The 20,266-nt window shown below is 38.1% G+C and overlaps 1 protein-coding gene and 1 long non-coding RNA gene across 2 annotated transcripts; one reads left to right on the top strand and one right to left on the bottom strand.

Moving 5' to 3' along the window:
* Nucleotides 1–5,704: 5,704 nt before the first annotated feature.
* On the bottom strand, nucleotides 5,705–13,803 carry LOC132040125 (uncharacterized). The gene is made up of 4 exons (XR_009410567.1): nucleotides 13,295–13,803; nucleotides 7,655–7,810; nucleotides 6,412–7,351; nucleotides 5,705–6,122 (listed from the first exon to the last, which is right to left on the bottom strand). It is a non-coding gene; the product is annotated as an uncharacterized LOC132040125 (long non-coding RNA).
* Nucleotides 13,804–18,551: 4,748 nt separating this feature from the next.
* Nucleotides 18,552–18,914, top strand: LOC132039378 (ethylene-responsive transcription factor 4-like). Its single transcript, XM_059429868.1, has one exon. The coding sequence runs from the start codon at nucleotides 18,552–18,554 to the stop codon at nucleotides 18,912–18,914; it is 363 nt and encodes a 120-aa protein (XP_059285851.1).
* Nucleotides 18,915–20,266: the final 1,352 nt, after the last annotated feature.

The following is a 20,266-nucleotide window of genomic DNA, read 5'->3' as shown; positions in this document are numbered from 1 at the left end:
ACGGGTTCGATTTTCTCAATGCCATGATTGAACATAGCCCAGAAAGGAAGCAAGCAATCATCACAGCCCCTTTACAACATCAGCAGCAGCAGCAGCAGCAACAGCACAAAAATGAAAAAATTGCATGGTTTATCCTTCAAATGGGATGGTCTTTAATTTTGAGGAAGAGCAAGAAGTGTATAGGGGCGTGTTTGGATGAAGTTTATACAATTTGCTTTCTTTTTTTCTTTTTTTCTTTTTTTTTTCCTTTTTGTTTATTTCAAAGGCCGTTGGTCATCAAATCACTGGCAAGGCAGAGATGGGCAACCACCCTTTACAGGAAATCCCAATTTCTCTGATGCCTCATTCTTCAGAGCTAAAATTCAATGCAAACCCATAATGGGTTATCCACTGGGTATGTTGTTGTTGTGATGGGTTATTGAGGGCTCAGATTTGCTGTATTGGAACAAGGCAAGAGAGAAGAGCAACGCTGCCATGGCTGCAAACACCAGATTGCTATATACAAAGCCGTATTGGGTCGCTCTGCCATGATACGGGTCGGATTTTTCTCAATGCCATGATTGAACATAGACCAGAAAGGAAAGCAATCAATCATCACAGCCCATTTACAACATTCGTAGCAGCAGCAGCACAAAGAGTGGAGAAAGAGGAAGAGTAAGAAGATTATGAGGGTGTGTTTGAATGAAGTTTTTATTTTTCTTGTTTATTTCAAAGGGCTGTTAGTTTTTTTGGTCCACTAATGGAGAAATCACTGGCAAAGCAGAGAGGGGCAACCACCCTTTTACAGAAAATCCCAATCTCTCTGATGATAACTTATTCTTCTCCCTTTCTAGGCTATGCTCAACTTGGAACCTAAATGAAAACACAAGGTTCTGGTAGAACCTCTATGTATTATGGGCAAAACTGTTACAGCTTGTTTGGATGATTGTTACCCAGAAAATGACAAAAATGGTCCATTATGTTTGAGAGTAGGTTCAAAATAGTCCCTTAATGCACTTACAGTTTTGGTCCTTTAAATTTACCAACAGTTAAAACTTTTAGTCTAAGTAAATAATTTTGTCCTGCATGGGTTTTCACACCCGACAATGGACTCACAAACATGAAATGCTTATTGAGGACTCAGATTTTCTGTATTTTATGACAACTCAAATGAGAAGGGATGCCGCCATGGCTGCAGACACTAGTTTGCTACACAAAAGCCATACTAGGTCACCCGCCAAGATACGGATCCGATATTTTCTCAATGAAATGATTAAACTTAGCCCAAAAGGGTATGTTTTGGATGACAGTTCTATTGTTCTTTTCTTGTTTATTTCAAAGGGCTGTTGATTTTTCAGTTATCAATGGAAAAATCAGTGGCATAGCAGAGAGGGGGGCAACCACCCTTTACTGAATCCCAATCTCTCCCCAATGCCTCATTCTTCGTTTTCTCTATGCTATTCTCAGATGATAATTAACAAAAATGATGATTCATTAGGACTGTAACTGATCTATATAGCACACAATTGCAGGTTCAACATATCCAAAATTCAATCATGCAAAACATTCTTTTTTTTTTTTCAAGCAAATAGGCCTCAGATGTGTGTTATGACAAGGCAAAGGAGAAGCCAGCCACGCCATGGCTGCAAATACCGGTTGCATGTGAGAGAGAAATCTCAATCACAGGCTAAACCAAGTTGCCACGCCAAGATACGGGACAGGTCATCTCCATGCCCCAATTGGTTAGCCCAGATATAGAAACATCATAATCACTGCCTCTTTATGTACCTTCCATCAACACAAGAAAAGACCGTGAATATAAGTGAACCAGATTTTCAAAAAAAAAAAAAAAAAAAAAAAACCAATTTATTTGGAATTTATGAAGTTGGAATTGGAGATGGGATTGTATTTGATTTTACTTTTTGCAAAAGGTTATTTTCTTAAATCGAGACTTACACGGGCTTTTCTGTTGAAAAATATGCCTTTTTCTTCAGAGCTAAAATTTCAACGCAAAGCCGTAATGGGTTTTCCGACCAGAGAATGGACTCACGTTTAAAGATCCCAACTCTCTGTTTTGAGGCCTCAGATTTGCTGTATTTGAACAAAGCAAAAGAGAAGTTCATTGGTTTTTTCACCTTCCATTGCAGATTCACCAGTCATTCTTCAGAGTGAAATAACATAACGCCTTTCCGACCCGGTCACCCTGCCAAGACCATGAAATGGGGTCCATTTTTTCTCAGTGCCATGATTGAACATAGCCCCGAAAGAGAAGCAAGCAATCATCATAGCCCCTTTACAACATCAGCAGCACAAAGAGAGGAGAAAGAGGAAGAGCAAGAAGAGTATAGGGGTGAAAGACCAGCCAATTTGAAGGGCCGTGCAATTTTTAATTTTTTTTTTCTTGTTTATTTCAAAGGGTTGTTGGTTTTTTCCGTCAATTAACGGAGAAATCACTGGCAAAGCAGAGATGGGCAACCTCCCTTTTACAGAAAATCCCAATTTCTCTGATGCCTCATTCTGGCTATGCTCAACTTGTAGCTTCACGAATAATTCTCATGGCCAAACAGCTCCAAATTTTATTGTTTTGCTTTTTCTTGTTTATTGCAAAGGGCTGTTGGTTTTTTGGGTCATCAATGGCGAAATCACTGGCAAAGCAGAGAGGGGAAACCACCCTTTTACAGAAAATCCCAATTTCTCCGATGCCTCATTCTTCGAAGCTGAGCCCATTTGAAGGGCAAAAATTAAAGACCAGTCCGTTTGAAAGGCAAAGCATGCAGTTTCTTCAAATTTCAACAACCCGTAACGGGTTTTCCGACCCGAAATGGGTTATAGAAACATCAGATCACTGCCTATTTCTTAACAAACCGTAAAACACACACAGCGACACAGAAGCCATGGCTGCAGATACTCAGTTTATATACAGTCAAAGCCATAACCGGGTCGTTTGCCAAGATATATATTTCTCAATGCTATAATTGAGCATAGCGCAGAAAGGAAAGCAAGGAATCATCACATAACATAAACATAGGTTGCAGCACAAAGAAGGAACTTGAGGAAATCAACGAATTAAGGGTGTGTTTTTCAGTTTTTTTTTTTTTTTTTTTTTCTTGATTATTTCAAAGGGCTGTTGGGTTTTTTTGGTCAATTAATGGAAAATCACTGGCAAAGCAGAGGGGCAACCACCCTTTTACAGAAAATCCCAATTCTCTGATACCTCATTCTTCTTTCTCTGAACAAATATGATGATACATTAGGACTGCAAGATGATTCATAGCTTGTACAGAAAAGATTCTGTTTTTTTAACCTTTCGAGCAAATGGGGCTTAGATGTGTATAATTATAAGGCAAAAGAGAAGCCAACCAAGCCATGGGTGCAAACACCGGTTGCATGTGAGAGACAGAAGTCTCAGTCACAGGCTATACCAGGTTGCCAAACCAAGATACGGGTTGGGTCATCTTCATGCCTGAATTGGTTAGCCCAGATATAGGAACATCATCATCACTGCCTCTTTATGTACCTTTCATCAACACAGTAAAACACACACACACACACATACACAGAATATACACAGATATCTCAGTGTACATACAGTCAAACCTCTTTATGTTCCTTGTTTACCGGGCTATTGGTTTTTTTGGTCATCAATGGAGAAATCACTGGCAAAGCAGAGATTTTCAACTTGTTTTCAGAAAATCTCCAATTTCTTTATTTATTTCAAAGGGCTGTTGAGTTTTTTTTTGTCAAGGGCGAAAACTGGCAAAGCAAGACCAATCCATTTGAAGAAAAAAACAGTGCAATTTCTTCAGATTTCAACAACCCGTAATGGGTTTTCTGATCCAAATGAATAATTGAGGGCTCAGATTTGCTGTATTGGAACAAAGCAAAAGAGAATGCATCGCCGCCATGGCTGCAGACACCAGTTTGCTATCGGAAGCCTTACCGGGTCGCCCTGCCAAGATACGGGTGGGAGTTTTGCTCAATGTTATAATTGAACATAGCCCATAAAGGAAAGCAAGCAATCATCACAGCCATTTACAACATTAGTAGCAACACAAAGTGGAGGGAGGAAGAGCAAGAAGGATATAGGGGTGTGTTTGGTATAAATTTTTTTTTTTTCATGTTTATTTCAAAGGGCTGTTGATTTTTTTGATCCATTAATGGAGAAATCACTGGCAAACCAGAGAGAGGGGCAACCACCCTTTTACAGAAAATCCCAATTTCTCTGATGCCTCAATTCTTCTTCCTTTCTGGGCTATGCTCAAGTTCTAGCTTCACACTGTCAGTGATAGAACTTGTGTTTATAAATTGGTCAAAATTTGATGGAAGAGAGTCACAGCATCATCTAAACACTTGACGATCTCAAAATTGCAATTTACCCCAAGTTTACCCTTTACTGTAATGGATGTACTACTATGACTTGAAGAATAAGCAACTGCTTTCTTCTTTCATTTTTTTTTTCTTTTTTCTTTTGTGATGAGGAAGTGAACTGCACCAGCCGCAGATCGAACTGGGTCTGTACCGTGGCAGGGTACTATTCTACCACTTGACTGATTTCATTTTCTTTCTTTTTTTTTTCCCTTTAAGGGCTGTTGATTTTGTAAAATATGAGAATCATTGGCAAGCAGAGAGGCCAACCACCCTTGCTAGGAATCCCTTCTCTCTGTTGCCTCACTCTCTCTAATCTGGCTTCATTAGGAAGACAAAGGCCATGAGAGATAAATAGAAACATACAATTTGATTCCATCAGAGAAACAGAACATGAGAAATTCGCTGCAGAAAAAGATGAAGAAGAGCAAGTTAGCAAGTGCTTGAGACTCAAGGAGGCTCCAAATGGAATTTGTTTATTGCTAGCAGACATTTGGATTTGGACCAAGTCATTCAATTCAGGCAATGAGTCTTTAACACTGCCATGGCTGCAACCTGGGTTGCTTGTTACCTTGTATGCAAACTACAAAACCAGGTTGCCCCGCCAAGCACAGGCGTCTTAAACTCAGTACCCGACCTCCACATGTCCATCAGAATTATCATCATAGCCACTTTCCTACCCAGTTTTTTCCATAGTTTTAGACTGAATCTTGAATCTGTACACTGTTGAGAATGCAGCCATGCAGGAATGACAACATCAAATATATATATATATATGCACACACACACACACACACACATGTCCTTCGCATACAATCAGATCAATCAATCAAGTATCAACCATGAGCAGCCTCCGAATTAAGGGAAAAATACGAAAGACTTTTTGTTAACATTTAAAATCAGAATTTAGGGGAAAATTCTGTTTTGATTGGTGCAGAATTGAGCGAAAAAATCGTTATGCTACATATCAGTATGCGAACTCAAATCCTTTTTCTTGACTCACCATTTGACACAATGATGAGTCTGAGAAGTATGATGAGAAACCTAGAGTAGCAAACACGAGATTCGACCATTATCAAACTTTCTTCCTTCTATCAAATAAATACGAGCTATAACAATTGGAACAGACTGAAACCTAGACTAAAAAAACATGAGATTCAGCCATTTGATAATTTCACTCAGCAGATACAGCAGCATATGCAAACTATATGCAGCTTCATTTATTGTCTATGAAATGGAAATCCATGATTTCATTCAGCAGGTATAGCAGCAGCATAAGACAGTCACTCCCATCCAAATCGTGGGAAAAAGAAATTGCTTTTTTTTTTTTTCTTTTTTTTTTTCTTTTTTTTTGGAGCCATGGATGCAACTACCAGTTGCATGCGAGAGACAGAAGTCTCAATCACAGGACATAACGGGTTGCCATGCCAAGATACGGGGTCAGGTCATCTCCATGCCCGAATTGGTTAGCCCGGATATAGAAACATCATCACTGTCTCTTTACATACCTTCAATCACACCGGAAAAACAACACACACACACACAAAAACATAGGCGAATGACGGTATATATGACTGAAATCCTGTTTGCTTCTGGTTTTATCAAGGGCTGTTAATTGTTTCAAAATGGAGGAAAATAAATGGCGCAGCCGAGAGGGGCAACCCCCCTTTCAGAAAAAATCCCAATACTCTTTGTTCTGGCTCATTTCTTTCTTTTCTGGGCTAACCTTTTCCCCTTTTGAGGGGATATTCTCGTATTTTTCCACCTACATTTCCCAGCTACATTTAAGAAAATCAAACATTAAGGCTCCCAAGACTTCCATCTTTTGGACTAAAAGTGCACGATATTGTAAAGATAGAGTACTATTAGACGTATTAGTGCTCCATATGAAAAAACAAAGATGAATTTGCAATACGATATGATACTGTACATTATGAAACCATGGGTAACTACCATCCAAACAGAGTGTGAGTCTAAGCTCAAAGATAAGGGATAATTTTGGGCTTTTTCTCGTAATAACTACCATACGTATTTACCACACAGCAATAGATTGAATAGTGAACACACCGTCATGGCTGCATCCGGGTTGCCCTGCCAAGATATGGGTCAGGGCACCTCCATGCCCGGATTCTCATGTGTTTTTCACCTGGGAATTTCCCAGCTGCATTTAAGAAAAATCAAACATTGATTCTCACTTTGGGAGTGAGAATAAGCAAAGACTTAAGGGGTCGTTTGGTACTTTATAATTGCAAAAGCGCAGTTCTTTTTTTTTTTTTTTCACAGCAAAAAATGAAATCACAGGTATTGCATAGAGGAGCAACAGCGCTTTGGACTTTCCACTCTACTCTCTGCAACCCTCATTTCTTTTATCTGAGCTTTTAGTTTTTCTGCTGTGTGTACAAGAGAATGGGAAGAGAATCATTTTTAAACTCAGGATGTGTTCAGTATGAAGGAAAATATTGTTAATGGAAAACGTTTTTGAGGATATTAAGTGAATTTTTATTTATTTCAAGAAAATGGGGCTCAGATGTGTATTATGATAAGGCAAACAAGAAGCCAACCACGCCATGGCTGCAAACGCCAGCTGCATGTGAGAAACAGAAGTCTCAGTCGCAGGCCATACCGGGTTGCCATGCCAAGATACGGGTCAGGTCATCTCCATGCCCAAATTGGTTAGCCCAGATATAGAAACATCATCATTACTGCACTGAAGAAACAACACACACACATACACAAACAAATGCAAACGACGGCATATATATATATATGACATAAATCCTGTTTGCTTCTGCTATTTTCAAGGGCTGTTGGTTGTTTGAAAATGGACAATCAATGGCACAACAGAGAGGGGCAACCACCCTTCAAAGAAAATCCCAATACTCTCTGTTTTGCCTCATTTCTTTCTTTTCGGGGCTAAACTTTTCCCTGTTTTGGGTTTTTGTTCTGGGGGGGGGGGGGGGGGGGGGGGACGGAATTTAGTGTATTATTCCACCTGCGAATTTCCCAGCTGCATTTAAGAAAATCAAACATTCAGGCTCCCAAAAACTTCCATCTTTTGGACGAAAAAGTGCATCAATATTGTAAAGATGGAGTACAATTAGTGCTCCATATGAAAAAAACAAGGATCACTTTGAGTCTAAGCTCAAGGATAAGGAATAATTTTGGGCTTTTCCTCATAATAATTAGAGATAATGGTGATACTTCAGTTAGAAAAAGGGAACAACTGGCAATTGGAGTGTGAAACTCGCGAAAAGCGATAGTTGTATGTGTTTTTGACCATTAAACTCTAATAATTACCATATGTATATACCATACAGCAAGAGATTGAAGACACCGCCATGGCTGCAAACACCGATTGCAGATCACCTGCTGTCCGGGTTGCCTCGCCAAGATACGGGTCGGGTCATCTCCATGCCCGGATTGGCTGGCCCAAATATAGAAACATCATCACTGCCACTTTATGCACCTTTCCATCCACACACAAAAAAAAAACAAAAAAAAAAAAAATCAGACACACAAACACACAGTAAAGACAGATAATATCAAGTGTATATAACTTAAAACTCTATTGAGTTTTTCAGTTTCTGCTTTTGAAAAGGCTGTTGGTTTTTTCATATGCCTCATTTCTTCCTTTTCAGCCCACATTTTCCGGGAAATTTTCAAAACTATACAGCCAACAACAACAACATACCCAGTGAAATCCCACAAAGTTGGGTCTGGGTACGCAGACCTTACCCCTACCAAGGTAGGTAGAGAGACTGTTTCCGGTGGACAACAAAATACAGCCCAACATAAAGTATTACACCACGTAGCCATATTTTCAGTTTATACAACATTAAACCTGGGGAAAGCATTATACTAATGTATCAAACTTGTATAAAAGTGTGTAATAGTGTATCAAAAGGTTTTTATACACAAATATGAGCTAAACCAGGTAAAAAAAACTCAAAATATGAGCTACGTGGCCAAAATATTTTCACCCAGTAGACATAGAGCCTAATTTTCCCCAAACAAGGATCATTTTGAGTCTAACCTCAAAGATAAATGTATAATTTTGGGCTTTTTTTTTTGTAATAGTTACCATACAGCAAGAGATTGAAGACACCACCATGGCTGCAAACACCGGGTTGCCCCACCAAGATACGGGTCGGGTCATCTCCCAGCTGCATTTCCCAAAAAGGGGAAATTTTCAAAACTATACAGCCCAACATAAAATATTACACCACGTAGCCATATTTTTAGTATACAATACTATACATAATGTATCAAACTTGTATAAAAGTGTATTATACACAAATATGAGCTAAACCAGGCAATGTTGGGCTACCTGGCGTAAATATTTTTTCCCAGTGACATAGAGTGTAATTTTCCCTTTTTAAGAAAAATCAAACAATGAGGCTCAGATCTGTAATATACTTACCATACAGCAAAGAGAGACTAAAATCACCGCCATGGCTGCAAACACCGGTTTCCGGGTCGCCCCGCCAAGATACGGGTCGGGTCATCTCAATACTCTAATCAATTTTGCTCAGAGAAACAAAGAAAAAAAAAATCATCATCATAGCCTCATAAATTTTCTCTAAAATTATTATTATTATTATTACTATTACTATATGATTCTCACTTTGGGAGTGAGAACAAGCAAATACTTAAGGGGTCGTTTGGTACTGTTTAATTGCAAAAAGGGCTGTTGAATTTTTATTTTATTTTATTTTTTTGACACAGCAAAATTGAAATCACAGGTATTGCAGAGAGGAGCAACAGCCCTTTGAACAGTTAAACTCTACTCTTTGCAAACCTCATTTGTTTTCTCTGAGCTTTTAGTTTTTTGCTGTGTGTGGAAGATAATGGGAAGAGAATCATTTTTAAAGCCTCAGGGTGTGTTTAGTATGAAAGGAAAATGTATATTCATGTAAATGGTATTGAGAATACAACAACAACAAGCCCGTATAATCCCATCGTGGCCCTGAGTGCAGGGAGGAGTAGGTGTGTACGCGAGCCTAACCCCCACCTGTGAAAAGTAGAGCATTAGTTTTGAAAGACGCTCGGCTCGAGAGAGAAAAGAGAGGAAAACAAGACAAAAGGACAGATAGGGCCAAGCATACCGAAAACAATATAAAAGCAAGGAATAATAAAAGCGAGAAAGTTATGTAAGAACAGTCCGGAAAGAAAGGAGCATTAACTACTATAGATAACTAAGATAAACAAAGTACACGGCCCAACAAATATAAGCAAGAATAAATGCAAAAATCAAATACAATAAACAAATGAAAACCGCAACTCCATGGTGAAAGGATAAGCCACGCAGCCTTCTATCCTAATCCGAGTCCTCCACTCCCTCCTATCTAAGGTCATGTCCCTGTGAGCCGAAATTATGCCACATCCCGTCTAATCACCTCTCCCAATACTTCGGCCTCCCTTTACCCCTCGTGAAACCGTCCGCCGCCCTTTCACACCTCCGCACTAGAGATTCCGTGTCTCTCCTCCTCTTCACGCCCAAACCATCTCGGCCTCGCTTCCCGCATCTCGTCCTCCACCGACGCCACTCCCACCTTGTCTCGATATCTTCATTCCTAATTCTATCCCTCCCAGCGTGCCACACACATCCACCGCAGCATTCGCATTTCCGCGACTTTCATCTTCCGAACGTGACATCTTCGATCGACCAACACTCCGCTCCGTACAATAAAGTCAATCAACCACCACTTTCAGAACTTGCCTTTAAGTTTTGAAGCACTTTCTTATCACACACAAAGACTCCTCTAGAGGCAAAGCCCATTTCATCCACTCGCACCAATACGACGGAAACATCGTCGTCGATATCCCCATCTCCCCGTATAATGTCAGACCAAGATACTTCGAAACTTCCTTTCTTTTCAACGGTCCGTGGTACCCACCCTCAATTCCTCGCCGCCCTCACGCGATACGCCACCGAACCTCGCACTCCAAGTATTCCGTCTCGGTCCTACTCAATTTAAATCCTTTAGACTCCAATGTCCGTCTCCACTTCTCCAAATTATCGTTAACTTCGTTGCAAGTCTCGTCAATCGTGACTATGTCATCCGCGAACAACATACACCAAGGCACCTCATCACAGTATTTGTCGCGTCAATTCATCCATTACCAAGGCGAATAGAAACTAAGCAAGAGTCGATCCCCGACGCAACCCCATCGTAGTCGCAGTGTTGCTCCGAGTCTCCTCCTACCGTCCTTACCCCGGTCTTAGCTCCATCATACATGTCCTTTATCGCTCTAATGTACACCACAGTACACCTTTAGTCTCCAAGCATCTCCATGCGACCTCTCGCACTTTTGTCACAGCCTCCTTTCTTGGTCATGAATACCGTGTGCAAGTCCTCTTCCGCTCTCTATACCGCTCCACCAATCTCCTTAAAATATGAATGGCTTCGTAGTCGAGCGCCCCTACATTTAATTCAAACTGGTTCTCTGAAATAGACACACATCTCCTCACCCTCATTTCCACCACCCTTTCCCACACCTTCATAGTGTGACTTAGCAGTTTGATACCTCTATAGTTGTTGCAATTTTGAATGTCTCCCTTGTTTTTGTACACGGGAATCATTGTATTCCACCTCCATTCTTCCGGCATCTTCGCTGTCTTGAAAATGACATTAAACAACCCAGTCAGCCACTCCAAGCCTACCCCCGCCCGCATTCTTCTAAAATTCCCCTTCTGAATCTCGTCGAGTCCTGGTCGCTCTTCCCCTGCGCATCCTACGAACAACTCCCTTCACCTTCTCGACCTTTATACTCCTACAATAACCAAAGTCTTGACGCCTATCAGAGTGCTTCAAGTCTCCCAACACAATGTCTCTGTCCCCTCTTTCGTTCAAGAGTTCATGAAAGTATGACTGCCATCTCTGTCTAATGCGGGTTTCCTATACCAACACTTGGCCATCCTCGTCCCGACGCACTTCACTTGATCCAAGTCGCGTGCCTTCTCTCTCTCTCTCTCGCTAGTCTTGCGAGCTTAAATAGCTTCTTATCCCCACCTCTCGTCCTCTAGCCCCGCATAAAGGAATTCAAAGGCGCCGTTTTAGCCGCCGAACCGCCAACTTCTCGCCTCCTTTCTCGCCATCTTATACTTTTCCCTCGTTCGTCCGCTTCTCTTTCATCATCCTCGCTATCTACCAACTTCACATACGCATGCTTCTTTGCTTCTACCTTCCCTGGACTTCTCCATTCCACCACCAATCCCCGGTGCTCACCACGGGCCTCGCGAGACCCCCAATACCTCTAGCCGCTTCCCTAATGCAACCGGCCTTCCTATCCCACATATCGGCTCGCATCCCCCCTACTATCCCACGCCCCCATAGCCATCAACTTCTCCCTATCTCTAGGGCATTAGACGGAGTCAAACTCCCCCACCTAATCCTCGGTCGCTCATCCACGACCCTCTTCTTCTTCTTCCTTCTTATCTCCAAATCCATCACCAATAGCTTATGTTGGGTCGTAAGATTCTCACTAAGTATGACCTTTCAGTCCTTACAGAGGCTTTTATCATCTTTTCTAAGAAGCAAAAAGTCTATTTGCGTCGCAGCCACCGAGCTACGAAAGGTTACCAAGTACTCCTTATGCCCGGAAAACTCGAGTTGGCTACCACCAATCCAAAAGCTTTTGCGAAATCCAGGAGTGAGACTCCTCCACCATTCCTGTCCCCGAAGCCAAATCCTCCATGCACCGGTTTTGAGAATAATAAGTAGTTTTTTTATTTTTTTTTGTGTTCGGTGCGTAAGCAAAAAATATTATTCGAAAATTATTTATATATAATTAAGACAAATTGTATGACGGTAGGGTTGGGATTTAGAGATGGTGGGGTGGGTAGACTGGATGGGGGCATCCCTTAGTGGGGGTGGGGATGGGTGAATTGGGGTGGGGTTGAGGGTCGGAGCACCCGAGTGGGAGGTGGGAATGGGGTCGGTGGACTAGAAAGATGAGAGTAGGGGTAGGTACAGGGTAGGGGTGAGGGGGCACCCGAATGGGGGGTTGCAGTGGGTATAGGTGGATTGGGTGAGGGCTGCGAGGTGCAAGGTGGGGGAGGACGTTTGGGGTTGGATGGTGGTGAGGGTTGAGGGGTGGGGTGGAGAGTCGAGGTGAAAATGAGGTAGGTTCGGGGATGGGGATGAGAAAATCCATGTGGAATGCTACTTGTGCGATTTCTTTTCCATAATTTTTAAGAAACTTAAGAAAATAATGTTAAAAAAAATTGATCAATCAAGTATGAGAAAATTGGAAAACATTTTTCAGTGCCGAACATACCCTCAATGTTTCTTGTTTTGCCCTATGATATATGCTTATTTACAACTTGTGTCCATGCTATAGTAGGCCTATTTATGTCAGAAGTGAAAGTGGATATTTTGGTCACATAAGTATAGAAATGGTACATCTCATGGAATTTAATTCCAATTTCTAAACTTAAGAAAATCAAAGTCAAAACAAGATCAATTATTTAAGTCCTAAAAATGAATTTAAAGTTTAAGTTCATATAGTCAAGTTTATTCATGAAAGTTTATAGGCGTAGATAACATCAAGAGCGGAGCCGGTAAGGACTGAGGGGTTCCGACCTCCTTCGGTGAAAAATTACACTGTATATACAATGTGAAAATTATTTTTTATGTATGCATAGTAGATATTGAACCCCCTTGGCTTATTTGTTTGTATATTTCTTTATATTTTTGAACTCCCTTATTTAAAATCCGAGCTCCGCCACTGGATAACATACAAGAGGTATTTTTTTTTACTGTAGCTACACTTTAAATTAATTACTATACATAGCTATACTTTATATTTCATAGCAAATTCACATTAAATCATGTATCTAAAATGCAGCAACTGGAGAACACCTAACGAAAATACAATCCAACAAACAAAGTCATCATGCGTTTAGTATTCCTCGTGATCATTGTCTTCTCCTTCAGTCAGCACTAACCTCCTCGTAAGCCAGATCTTCAGATGTGAGTTCGAAGTCAAAAAGGAGGTTGTCATTCCAGTTAGCACGAGGTTTCCGGCAAGTTGAGGTCGAGGCTCCAGGCTCCAGTCGGCTTTCAGATTTTTGAGTTCGAGGCTCTAAACTTCGAACAATGCAGCAGTTGACAATGCCAGAATCCAGTCGCCGGAGTTGGATCTGATCTGAAAATCTGATATGGGCTGATATGGGTTAATCTACCGCCAAAGTTCCTCCACAGAACTCCCCTCTAGTGCAAGGTTGATCTGATCTGGAACAGGTATGTATTTGTATTTCTCAGATCACCGACGTGGTTGTTGTATTGTATCCAATTTTTCCGACGATTTTGAGGCCGGAATTGATTGTTTTGGAGTGTATTCTGCATTATTTAATGTATATACAATATTGTTTTTTTTATTTTTTTTTGTATTTTTGCCTGTATTTATGTATTTTGAAGGAGATATTTTCGGCAAATACCTGTTTTTTATTTTTTGTTGTTTGAATATAGCCGAATTGAAGTTTTGAACAATTTCATTGGTGTTGTTATATATAATCCAACTTTTGAAGGTTGTTTCGTCTTTGAGTTTCAGCTAAAGTAGCAAGTTACAACATCCAAGGGCTTTTGTCATAAAGTAAAGTGGTATTTTGGACTTCTCATGAAAAGTGAGGTTTTAAGAAAGGATTGTGTGATAAAAGTTGTGTAAACTACTCTCTATGTCCCAATTTATGTGCAGTTGTTCGGAATACGAGGATCAAAATACTTAATTTTGATTATAGTTCGGGTGTAGATCCTTCAAAATTTTAAAATAAAATTTACATATTTAAAAACTGCACAAAAAGTACTACAAGTCATTAATATAGCTAATTATTCCAAATATTTTTATAAAGTTTGAGAAAATTGTAGTCAAACAAAATACTATTCGACCCTCAAACAATAGCACTATGTCACAATTGCATCATTATTTTTGTTAATGTGCATCATTGTGAAAAATATACAAAAGTGTGTTATGAACTAGAATGCAAACTTCAAAGCATATCCAATGAAAATTGTTTACGTTTTCCAAATTAAACATTGCTAGAGTATTTTACTGTTGTGATTTTCAAGAGTTCACAAAAAAAAAAAAAAAAAAAAAAAGATCTTCTCTTCATAATTACTGTTCATCTCCAATAACTAGATGGCTCGTGTTGAGCACAGACCCAACACTAAGTAATTAAACTGTTCTTCTTGCTCAGTCCAAGCAATTGCACTACAATTGTTCATCAGTGACTTGAAATTGAAATCATATCAAAATTCACGAAACACAAAGCTCAGAGAATCTTTGTTGTTGTAAATTATACTCCATGGCAAACTTATATCAGCGTTATCGCTACATACAAAGTAAAGTAATCTTCTACCAGCAAACAGAAGAGGTAATGATCATAAACTCTTTTTTTTTTTTGGGTCAGGATGATCATCACTTGTGTGCATGTTTACAAATGCATTTTTGAAGAGTTCCACTGATTTTTTTTGTCTTTTAGGTTTCATCATAGGGTTTGCACTTTGACAAAAACTTAGCACTTCAAGAAGAACGAGTAAGAAGTTCGATCAGTAAATGAAATTCAAACAATATGCCTCAGAGCATTAATTATTGCATTCAATCGTTGGCCAGAATTATCGAAGATTTGCATGGGATATTTTTTGTTCAGCAAGGTTCAACCTGCCAGGGCCGGCTGAAAGGGTAGGCAAGTAAGGCAATGGCCTAGGGCCCCACCTTTTTGGGGGCCCCACTTTTTTTTTTAACATCCTATATGTATATATTTACTACTTTAAAAAAAAGTGTACGTTAAATTGGAAGTTTGAAGATATTTTGGGAAGAAGTACAACAGTTATTTCTTCCTATACGTATATATTTACTACTTTAAAAAAAAGTGTACGTTAAATTGGAAGTTTGAAGATATATTGGGAAGAAGTACAACGAGTTATTTCTTCCTTTTATTATTTGTTTGTCGGGGGGGGGGAAGGGGAGGGGGGTCTGCATTGGGGTTTTTTTGGGAGAGAAATGGTAACTTCTTCCCTTTTATGGAGGAGTAGTTATTTGTAGTATCCTTATTTATTTGGATAAGTATTATATTGTTTATATTTACCTATTTTCGTCTTCCTTTCATCATTCTTGTACTCTAATTATTATTAAAAATTCTCCGTTCTCCTAAACACCTAAACATTCACGCAAAAACTTAGTACTTACGAAAGATCAAGATTTACTTTTTGACGTCTTCTTCAAATTATCAAGCATTGCAACAAGTAATCATTATATTGAAGCAATGCAACACTACTTCGATATCATTATATCAACTTATCAAATTCTTGAACCAGGTTTTATTGTTCTAACTTTATCTTATATTTCACTGAAAATTTGTCATTGTTGACATTCTTATTTCATAATTAAATATTTTTGTTGTAGTTATTATTAGAACTTATTCAATTTAAATATGTCAACTAGAAAATATGAATCCGGTTAGGCAAAAAGAGAGATTGAATGGATTAGCTATATTATCAATTGAAAAAGAATTGTTAGAACAAATAGATTATAAAACAATAATTAATGAGTTTGCATCTAAAAAAGCTAGAAAAGTAGACTTTAAATAAAAATATATATGATGATCTTTCTTTATTTTTTTAAAAGAAAATTAGGACCTCTCTATGAAGTTTGGCCTGAGGCCCCAATCTTATTGAGACGGCCTTGCAACCTGCGTTGTGCAAGGGCACGCGCCCAACATTGAAGACGTTAGAAGGATTACACTTGTGTTGTTGTTAGTACAATTACTTGATACTGCATTCAATTCGTACCCTGTTTGTTCCCTCATTAATGGCGTGTGTAAATGTAGATATAATGTAAAAATTTGAAAATATGTTTATTTTTCTTAATTATAGTTAGGTTAATTATTTTGTATAGTTTACATTCTAACGAGTTAAACAAATACTTTATATATTTTTGTGCGCGAATTGTTATAATAATCAAGTACTTTGTCGTTTATTCAATTATTCTCTAAAATGTATGATCGAAATATAATATATTATTTATTAATTGTTCAAAGACAAATCGACGAACGAAATTAAGTTTTATTTTTTGTATATCTGAAAATATAATCTATTGCTGATTTGTTTCATAACTTAATGGACAAAGTATCTAATTATTCTTGTAGTATCGACATAATAATACTTTTGTTAGATTTTTTTCTTCTAACTTTAAATCTGTATCCCCAAACAAAAATCCTTATAAATCATTTTCTTTAGCTAATTCACATTTTCTTGATTTTTTAAATAAGTACAAAATTGATTAATTAAGGAAATCTTGCTTTAATTGGTAAGAACGGTACGTGTCATGTTGAAAAAAAAAAAAGACAAAAGGACATGCAATAATATAACATCAGCTAAATAATATAACATCAGTTAGATAGTGGAAAACTGTTTATCACTTGATCAGAAGCACGCCAATAATTCTATTTCATGCCAATTACTGCTGGTTACAATTAACGAGCTTCCACATGTCTTCTTCCTTATTTTTAAATATTAGTTACTAGAAATTATGTTTAGACTAATTAATGATTTACTTACATTTAGGCATTGCCGATTAACAATTTACTTACCTATGAGTATTGTTGTTTGGTCATGATTAATGAAAATATTTTGGTAAGTATTCCTAGTTGACCCAAAAAGAATGCCCAAGACAAGATTCACGTAATTTTAGCTTTTAGGTAACTAATTAAATAATAACTACCCATTAGTAAATCATTCACTAATTATTTCTCCAATATGAATTTTTAGATAACTATTAAAAGATTATCACGTCATGCTTGCATCATTATATATGTTTTCAATGTATTATAGATAATTGATAAGTAATGGATTTCCTTTACATTAACATGTCGTAAACTTTTCAACACATTACTTTTTGGCTATTGCATTATTCCTAAAACCTTTTAAAATGTAACAAGCGCAACTAATAATTTAATTATTTTCTTAATATGTAGCTTATATAATAATCAACTTCTTTGTCGTTTAATTTTTTTTTCCGGAATATGCACACGCATGCATAACCTAAAAAAATATGATCTATTGATTACACGACAAAGCAAAACGACGGACATTACTTTTGTTTGAACTAAAATAATGGTTATATTTGACGTATGTATAAAATTTGTAATTGCGTCAGCTAAAACAATAGTTATACTGAACTAAAATAACGGTTACACAAAACGACATATGTAACTTTTTTATTCGTATATATAATATGTAATCTACCTTAGCTAAATAACGGTTATACTTGCCGTAAATATAATACGTAATCCGTGCATACGAAATATTCCAGAAAAATATTCGACAAAACCTTACCTGTTAACATATCAACTACAAACTGAAATGGAATTTAATTTTGTAAATTGATTGGTGATCCCCACAAGAACCCCTAAAAACATTTTTAGATCCTCATATTTTCTTGAGTTGAGAAAAAATAAGGAAGGTGAGTAACCAATGAAAAAGGATAAAAAAGGCATCTGAATTTCCTTTTTCACTGGGGGGAAGGGGGAGGAGGTTGTGGCGTTGCATGTTGGAGAAATAGAAAATGACAATACAGCATGAAGTTTCATAACAGTAAGATATTGGAAGATACAGATGTGTGTATCACTTTCCACGTATCAGAAAAGAAACGTAAAAAATGCCATCAACTAAGGGTGTGTTTGGTATGGAGGAAAATATTTTTCAATTTTCTCAGGTTTGGCTGGTCAAAATATTTTGGAAATCATTTTCTTTAGGAAAACAAGTACCTTTAACAATGAGAAAAATAACTTTCCTAATGTAAGTTGGGAAAACAAGTTCCATAAGTGATATTTCAAATTTATTGTCTCCTCTTCGCCCACCTAGCACCCCCCACCCCCCCCCCCTGTCCATCCTACCCCTGTCACCCAAGGAACCCACTCCTCACCCCATCCCACCCCCATAGTATTTTAGTAGACTATATATAAATGCTTCTGGGATAATATCTTTTTGCTTCTTACCAAACACTAAAAATTAAGTAAGAAATTCACTTATTTTCCAAAAAAAAAAAAAACATGTTCGTTAATACCAAACACACCATAAACTCAAATGCCACGTAAATAAGTGAACCTCGACAAATCCGCTTGACATGCGGCTATATAAACCACTCTCCTCCTTCCTATTTCCTCACTTCTTTTTCTCTATATACTTAATTCCTTTCATTTTCAGATGGCGCAGAAGGAAAACAGTGATGCGACGGTGACGTTTCCACCACATCAGATGCGTTATAGCGGTGTGCGTAAGATTTCACGAGGGAAGTACATAGCTGAGATTAGAGATCCCGACCAGAAGAGACGTGTCTGGCTCGAAACTTTTGATACGCTGGAGAAAGCTACTCGTTTCTATGATCTGGTCATGTGGTTGTTACGGGGCCTCATGCTAATAAACAATTTTACTCAGACAACTGAGGAATACCTTCAATATGCTAACCGCGGTGGCGCTAACGACGGAAGTGGGTCTGGGGTCAAGAGTCAGGCAGAGCCTCTCAATCTTGAGCTTTCCCTTGCACCTAAAGAAATGAAGAAAATTTGAAAAATACAAAAAAAGGTTGCAAACTTTTTGTGCAAAAAAAATGTATCTTTGTGGAAAAAAAAAAAATTAGAAATCAAGAAAATGGTTGCACAAAAAGAAGTTGGAATAATTGGGGAAACTAGTATGCAAAGGAAGGAGTGATGTTTTGAAATGAAGAGGAAAGTGGACAAAAGGTATTGTGTAGTGTTCAAGGAGGGCGTAGTCACTTGTATCCCAAATACTTATCCTACCCTTCCCTAAGCCTACATTACAAGCTTATTGTTCCCCGGCAACGGCGCCAAAATTGATAACGTCCAAATCCACTCCTCAAAAAGAAAGTGTACACGATCGTATGCAATATAATTTACCCAACTATGAGTCGGGGTCGATCCCACAGGGAACAATATACTAGGCGATTAAGAAAGTAAGGAACTTTAACTTACTAAGCTAAGCCAAACGATAGATAATATTTTGGTTTGTTGAGAAAATTATAACTAATACGAAAATATAAACTAATCTAGAAAGCAAGTAAAATGATCAATGGCCACAAGCATGGATACAAGAGAAATTACTCTCAAGTAATGATCCAATGTATTTTACAATTTTACAACTATGAGCGGGTTTATGTTAATAGATAATGATTTCTAAAATCTCATTGAAAGTCTCTCAACCAAATCAATGAATTTCCTCTTAAGCTTTCTCAAGCCTTAGAGTGTGATGTTAAGCACAATCAATTCAACCTCAAGTTAACTATCCTATCTCTAGCTCAAGTTATTAGATGGATTTAATGACCCAAATCCTTGCTATCTAACTTTTCCTAACTTTCACTTTCTTTCTCAAGCAAGTAAAAGTACTTAGGCACAAATAATGTTTGCAACCATTAAGAGACATCTAAGCATGAAGAGTTGATAGAAAAACATTAACCCACTTCATTAGAAATAAAAATTGTTCAATACATAAGCAAAACAAGAGTTTTAATTCAACACTTGATAATGGATATTCTCATAAACAAGATGCAAGTGAGAGAATAAAATACAACACACTTAAATATTCAATACATGAAAAGGAATTGAAGAAAGGGTTAAGAGTTTTATCATTCAAGAGCTCCAATCTTCTGCTCCAATGGTGTGGTTGATGATAAACCCTAGCTCCAAGCTTGAATTGTGGCCAAAGATGATAATGATATGCCCCAAGTCTCTCTTTTGTAGCTCCTCTCTTTCCCAAGTCAAAATATGACAAAATAAACCCCAAAGTTTCAAGTTTTGCAAAGCTGTCCGTTTTTGCAAAGCACAAAACATCTTGTCGGTTTGTGAGCTTTTGCAAAGCGTCTTTGGCCTCTTTTGACTTTATTTTCACTTGGTTTCTTCCGATCA

This window comes from Lycium ferocissimum, chromosome 12, assembly GCF_029784015.1.
Source record: "Lycium ferocissimum isolate CSIRO_LF1 chromosome 12, AGI_CSIRO_Lferr_CH_V1, whole genome shotgun sequence".
Classification (NCBI taxonomy): Eukaryota; Viridiplantae; Streptophyta; class Magnoliopsida; order Solanales; family Solanaceae; genus Lycium; species Lycium ferocissimum.
The sequence above is the reverse complement of the archived record's forward strand: the minus strand, read 5'-3'. Positions and strand labels throughout refer to the sequence as shown.

Bases quoted from the DNA above. Each gene is read 5' to 3' on its own strand.
- LOC132039378 (XM_059429868.1), top strand. From the start codon at position 18,552: ATGGCGCAGAAGGAAAACAGTGATGCGACGGTGACGTTTCCACCACAT.